Source organism: Octodon degus, unplaced genomic scaffold (assembly GCF_000260255.1).
Source record: "Octodon degus isolate 3935 unplaced genomic scaffold, OctDeg1.0 scaffold00164, whole genome shotgun sequence".
NCBI classification, from domain to species: Eukaryota; Metazoa; Chordata; class Mammalia; order Rodentia; family Octodontidae; genus Octodon; species Octodon degus.
In genome coordinates, this window is record NW_004524740.1 from 5839957 (window position 1) to 5847301 (window position 7345).

Here is a 7345-nt window from a genome sequence, read left to right on the forward strand (position 1 = left end):
GTGTGATATTTGGACTGGCAATGTCTAACCCAGTGATGACCCTTTTGGGGCCTAGGATATAGTTCAAGGGCATAAGCACCTGCCTGAGCAAAAACCTGGTTTAGCCTCCTTATTTCTCAGACTAGAGTTGGTGGAAGTTCCAGAGGTGTTAGAGTTATCACTTGGCTTTTGAACATTGTCAGAGAAGATGTCCCATTTTAACACAATTAAAAGATGTAACATTTTTGGCATTACTGTTTTTACCTTGTTTTGTAAAAGCCAACTTAGCTTCAGCTAACACAGATCCCCTGTGAGTTTCCAAACTGATTCAACATTCTGACAAATTTTTTTTGTTGCTATTGTTTTGTTTTGTTTTTTCCTGACAAGTCTTTTTTTTTTTTTTTTTTTTTTTTTTTTTTTTTGCGGAACCGGGGATTGAACTCAGGCCCTTGCGCTTGCCAGGGAAGTGCTTATTCCATTGAGCCATCTCCCCGGCCCCTTTTCCTGACAAGTCTTAATGTAACTTTTAACTCTTTAGAAGCTCGCCTGGTGGCCAGAGCCTGTTTACAGTCTTGGTTGACACTGTCATAAACAAGTTGAAGAACAAGTATGTCAGCTGCTTGAGCATGAGGAATTTGTCTGTGTATGGCTTCTTAAGAGTTGGGCCATGAACTATGTATAAGGTTCTCTCAGCCCTTGTAAGATATTAAGGAAAGACTGGACAGGACCCCATCCTCAGGCATACAGTAAGCTACACTCTTTTCATTATGTGTCCTATTTGTTCAGAAGTCTCATTGATATACTGTGATTATTGGGTTATATCTGCAAGTTATTCTGTTCCAAATAACATTTCTACAGTTACGTTAACCCTGTCATCCCATCTGTTTCGGTCAGCCTGGTCCTTAGCTTGCTCATGCAGTTGACTATTAATATAAGTACTGAGTAGGAGCCAGACAGGAGCAGGCATGATGTCTCATACTGTTAGGCGTTAAGTGATGAGTCTCCACAATAGGATCTAAAATCCCCAAGGTAAGGGCCATCTACACAGCTCAGCAGACTAAAGCGCCTGCGTAGGCAGAGCGCAGCAGCCAGGTTAAATCCCAGCCTGTTTGCCGGCTTCACCCCTGGGGCACACTGAGACTGTGATTGAGACTGGGCATGGTGGCGTGCACCTGTAATTCTAGCACTTGGGAGGCTGAAAACAGGAGAATCACTACAAATCTGATCTACGTAGTGAAACCCTACAGACCCTGTACCAAATACATAAAAAATAAATAAAATCCCCAAGGTAAATGGTCTTGAGCTCCATTATTAATTATACTCTTAATTCCTTTAACAAAATCAAAAGCTTGCTGTTCTGCCCACAGCTGATTCTGATTATCTAAGTCAGGTCTGTAGATCACTGGGAGATCAAAAGGATCCAAGAATTTCTCCCTGCTTGGCTGCTTCTCAGACTGCTGCCTGATAACTAAACACGCAAGGCATGAGGCAGCTCTAACTTATGTGACCTGCAGGTGCCGGCCTGGAATTTCCCTATTTCCCTATCAACTGTATCCACCCTTAGTTCTTCCCTGATTCTAGGGAAAATTTTACCTTCCCATGCATCAACACTTTTTCCTGTTGTAATTGTCAGCTCTCGTCTCCATCTCATTTTTGTTTTCTATTACCATCCTCCCCAGTACGCGCTAGCATTGGCATTTTAGATGATACAGAGTTTAAGGATTCTAAAACAGATCTTACTAAACCCAAGAGGAAAATGTTTCTCATGACACTATTTCACCTCTGCCATGAGCTCTTTTTAAACTTTCACCAATCCTATCCCAATCTTCCAAATCTAAGGTTTCCATCTGTGGAAACCAAGGATTGAATTTAATAATCTCATGCACTGGTTCAGTTAAGGTATCAATACTAACTCAAGTTCCTGCTTGTTTAAGCAGTTTATGCAAGAGTTGGGTGTAATTCTGCTGCTCTCTAGATTGCTTCTGTCCCATTTTCCCAGCTACAAAAAGCTTTCCATATTTGGAGGACTGTGAATTCATCCCTCAGAGTCATTTTGCCATCTCGAGTTTTCTTCCTTCCGCTAGGATTGATCTCTCTCAGGCCTAACTAGAATTTCCCTGTTCAGGCACCACATATTGGGGATCTGGCCAAGATACCTAACTATGAGGGGTATGGTGAAAGGATGAAATAAAAAACAGGGCTGGCGAGATAGCTCCATGGACTAAAGCACCTGCTTAGGCAAATGCCAGGCCAGGTTTGATTCCTGGCACCATATGCTATGCCAGTCCCACCCCCAGGGTGGGCTGAGTTGGCCAGAGTCTGGGCATAGTGGCACATGCCTGTATTCCCAGCACTGGGGAAGACTGAAAGCAGGAGGATCACCACGAGTCCAAGCTGTGTGGTGAGACTCTGAAATAACCAAATAAATTTTAAAAAGAAATAAAATACAACTCTAGTAATGCAAGATGGTGGTCTAGGAGATGAATACCTCGGGATGGGCAGAGACTAAGATACTCCAAGCCAGCCACTATTTATTTTATATATACAGTGATAGAAGGGATTATTGAAAGACTCAAGGTGAATTTGAGGGGGACTCAGAGGTTGATGACTCAAAGGGGTAGAGATGATCTTATGCTAATAAGGATCTTGTCATGGAATCTTTTAATTATGGATAATTCCAACCCTGGATTTATCCCTTTGGAAAGCATGCAAAGTTAGCCATTGTGAATTTGTGGTTCCCAACATTATACTAATTATATGGGCCCCAAGTCATCTCTAGAATAGAGGCAGCAATTTGAATGATACATAAAACTATAATTGGGGGGGGCCCTGCCCCTTAGCTCAGTTCTTTAAGTGGCTGCTTCAACAAAGCAGTCAGGCTCAGGTTGCTGTGGTTCGATCCCCACAACTCAAGCCAGCCAAACCTGCCCTGAAGGCATTCGGAGAAAAAAAAAACTATAATTGTGATAAAATACTGTTTTAAACACAGTATAGTGTCATATTTAATCATAGAAACCATTCACAATGACACTGTACTTCTGTAATGCGAGAGGTAGAAGGACATGCTATGTTGAACACATTGACTAGGATGGAGAGGCAGTTCTAGTGAGGGAAGTGGGGAAGGTGTGGGAACAGCCAGACTCATCTGGTATGTATTGGTCTGCTGTGAGGGGTAAAGAAGAACAGCTCTTGGACAACATAGCTCAGCAGACTACAGACTAATCACCTGCTTAGGCAAGCACAGGGACTGGGGTTCGATCCCTGGACCCATATGCCAGGTCAGCACCACTCCCACCAAGACCAGGCATGGTGGTACATGCCTGTAATCCCAGCACTAGGGAGGCTGAAATCAGTAGGATCACTACAAGTCCAAGTTGCCTAGTGAGACCCTGTACCAGATACATAAAAAATAAAACAGAGGAACAACTCTTGAGCACAAAGTCAGGGAAGGTTGTCTTAAAAGCAATGTCTGAAAAAAGAAGCCCTGAAAATCTCTGCAAAGGGATGCCTGAAGACAGGAGAAAAAAATCACTTGTCTAACCCTAAGCGTTTCATGAGCAAAGTCTGAATGTGAGAAAATAAGCAAAAAAGAGAGACTGAATTGGGGATGCTCTATTGTATCAAAATTAAACTGAGAATTTTGCAGGTCTTTGTGCCACTGAGCTATATTCCTGGCCTGTTACTTTTTTAATATTGTAATTTTATTTTATTTATTTATTTGAGGTAGGGTTTCACTATGCAGTCCAGGCTGGCCTTGAACTCACTGTGTAGTCTAGGCTGGGCTCAGACTCACAGCAATCCTCCTGCCTTAACTTCCCAAGAGCTGGGATACAGATACATACCATCATGACTGGCTTGACTTTTTATTCTTAAGGTTGCATTGTTATTTTTTAAATCCTCCTTAAAAGGCTTAGGCAGATGCAGGGACCAGATTTCCATCCCTGCTGTGCCTTGCTGGCCCTGCCCCAGAGCGGGCTGAGATAGTAATTGAGACAGAATATGGTGGCACGCACCTGTAATCACAGCACTTAGGAAGCTGAAAACAGGAGAATCACTATGAGTCCAATCTATGTAGTGAAATACTGTAGACCCTGTACTAAATCCATGTTTAAAAAAGGCTGAGGCAGGAGTGAGTTGAGGCTGTCCTGGACTACAATGGTGATTTGAAGGCCATCCTACAGTGCACAATGAAACCCTGTCTCAAAAAACAAAACAAAAACACCAAAATAAATTCTTCCCCTGCTTCTTTACTTTCCTTTCAACAATAGTGCCTGAAGGAGTTGTAAGGTCTGAGCAGCTTCAGACTCATGTATAGACTGATGCTGAGGTGTGGACTGTGGACTATGGACTGTCTGTGCCCTGGAGGCATCGGGGTTGTAAATTGGGTCCTCAGCTTGAGTTGTCAGAGGCCTGTCTTCTCACTTAGAGTTTTAGACAAAGCTGGCATAGTGGCATAGACCTGTAATCCTAGCATTTGGGAGACTGAGGCAGGAACATTGCTGGGAATTCAAGGCCAGCCTGGGCTACAAAGTAGGTTGAAGGCCCAGCCTGAACTACATAGCAAGACCCTGTCTCAAAAAGACCAAAAAAAAAAAAGGACTTTTAGACAGAAAAATGGTCCCATCCCTACCCATTCTGCAGATGAGTGGCTGAGACTCCAGGGCTTTATTCCTCCACACTTACTCCAAGCAGTTCACAACTGCCTGTCTTCACCACGAAGAAGAGCAGAGGTACACACACAAACAAGCTGGGAAAGCCAGCTTAGTGTTCAGCTCACTGCTGGGTAGCCTTCTGTAACACTGTGATTAACACTGCATCCAGCTGTAAAAGTGAGGTTTACAATGAACAGCAGTTTAATGTAATTTCCTGCATTATTATTAGGATCATGCTACGTGTTCACCAGAATCTTCTGAGGACATAACAGATGAATTTTTAACTCCAGACCATGAATATTTTTACTCCTCAGCTGCTCAAGAAAACTTACCTATAGAGGTAAAAATCACATTCAGGGTAAAGTATATTTTCTGATTTCTCCATTGCCTTACTTAAATCATTTTTTCTTCAGACAATAGCTTACATGTTGTTATGGATTATACCTAGATGTCCCCACCAAAAACTTTGTGTGGTCACAGATGGGGTTTTTCAGGGGTGGCTAGATCTAGAATGTGTGATGCTGGAATCCAGACTGTGTAATTATAAATTAATCCACTAGGGCTGGCTAAGTAACTCAGTGGATTGAAGCACCTGTTTAGGCAGCTGCAGTGGCCAGGATTTAAACCCTAGCGTGCTGTGCCAGCATTTGAGACTGGGCATAGTGGCAGGTGCCTGTAATACCAGCTCTTGGGAGGCTGAACACAGATGGATCACTATGAGTCCAATCCACATAGTGAGACCCTGTAGACGCTTACTAAAAAGTAAATAAATAAATTAGTTCATTGATTGGTTTGGCATAGTTCTGGGTTAAGGGTACCCCATCCTGGGTTTGAATACTGCCCACCCTGAGGACAGGTAGCCTGGAAGGGATATAAGGGACAAAATGGTCACTTACTGCTTACTGTCCATGTCCTCCTGTCATCGGCCTGCTGAGAACTGTTTCTCTACTGTGAAGCCCCTCTGCCATGCCCTCCTGCCTTGGAGCCAGCTGCCAATGGAGTGAAAACTCTCTAAAGTATGAACTAGAAAAATCCTTTCTCCTTTTAACTTTGGGTGTTGGGTGTTTTGTCTGAGCAATTGAGAAAAGTACCTAAAACACATAAAAATACCTAATCTCATATTCATAGTGCTTTTGTGCATATTTTTTTAAACTATTTTTGAAAAAAAAGGTTTTGGGGCATGGTGGCACATACCTGTAATCCCAGAGCTGGGGAGGCAGAGGCAGTAGGATCACTACAAGTCTGAGCTGTATAGCTAGACCCTGTACCAAATTAAATAAATAAATAAATGACTTTTTTTTTTAATGTATTTGGTACAGGGTCTCTATGCAGCTTGGACTCATAATATCCTCCCCTTTTTAGCCTCCCCAATGCTGGGATTATAGGTGAGCACCACCACACCTGGTCTTGGTTGGTCACCAGCTCAGCCCACCCAGGGGCAGGGCCAGTGCTGCATGTGGTGCTGGGGATTGAAACCCAGTCCATGAGCTTGCCTAAGCAGGCACTTAGTCTGCTGAGCTATCTCATGTGTCCTAATAAAAATTTTTTTAAAAAGAAAAATAAGGGGCTGGGGAGATAGCTCAGTGGAATAAGTGCTTGCCTGGCAAGTGCAAGGTCCCGAGTTCGATCCCCGGTACCGGAACAAAAAAAAAAAAAAAAAAAAAAAAAAAAAAAAACCTTAAATAAATAAAAAGAAAAATAAGGTTTTTTGGAGGTCCTATTCTACCCAGCTATTCTCCTTCTGGGTGTCTTCACAGAAGATTTAAAAACATCAAACCACAGTGATATATGTACACCCATGTTCATAGCAGCATAATTTGTAATAAGATCTTAGAAACGAACTAAATACCCTTCAATTGAAAAATGGGTAAGAAAGATGTGGTCTTTTTATATAATGGAGTGTTACTCAGCCATAAGGAAGGATAAACTGGAGACTTCTATAGGTAAATGGATGCAACTCGAGACCATACTGCTAAGTGAAATATGTCAGAAGCAAATGTACAGATGTTGTATTGTCTCCCTACTGTGAGAAGATGAAACCGTAAATAAGATCCAAAATTTACAATAGATACTGTAAAATAGAAACTTCAAAAGGAAAGAGAAACTGGTTTGGGGGAATGGAAAAAAAGAAAAGGAAGGCCCTCGTTTCCTGTTCCTCGCCTCCTACGTGAACTTTGTGGAACTCCTGTAACCCAGCCAACATGTCTCAGGCTGAGTTTGAGAAAGCTGTAGAGGAGGTTAAGCGCCTCAAGACCCAGCCATCAGACCAAGAGATGTTATTCATTTACAGCCATTACAAACAAGCCACTGTGGGTGACGTAAATACAGAGCAGCCTGGGATGTTGGTCCTCAGAGGCAAGATGGGATGCTTGGAACCAGCTGAAAGAGACTGCCAAGGAAAGTGCTGTAAAAGCTTATATCAACAGAGTAGAAGAGCTGAAGAGCAAATACAGAATGTAACAGACTGGATTTGGTTGCCAGCCATGCATTTCACCTAAAGCGATATGATGCCTTGTTTTTTCTAATACTGTGGATGACATGGAAATAGTCAGTTACTGGTAGTTCCTCGGGGCTTTCCAGGATGTAGCCCTGACATAGTAGGGGCAGAAATGGTCACTGACCTCTCCCTTCCTCCAATAGTTTTTATCTGAAGTCAATTCAAATATTTTTGTTACTTGAGAAAAAAAAATGGAAGGGAAAAGCAAAAGGAAAAG

General features: G+C 42.5%; 1 protein-coding gene and 1 pseudogene across 1 annotated transcript in view; both read left to right on the forward strand.

Moving 5' to 3' along the window:
• Tex14 (testis expressed 14, intercellular bridge forming factor) overlaps positions 1-7345 on the forward strand; it is a 110975-nt gene that overhangs the window by 61174 nt on the left and 42456 nt on the right. Inside the window, exon 18 of the mRNA XM_023703170.1 lies at positions 4861-4971. Coding sequence (XP_023558938.1) covers positions 4861-4971 — 111 coding nt within the window. The remainder of the gene's footprint in view (positions 1-4860; positions 4972-7345) is intronic.
• On the forward strand, positions 6786-7278 carry LOC105743763 (annotated as a pseudogene).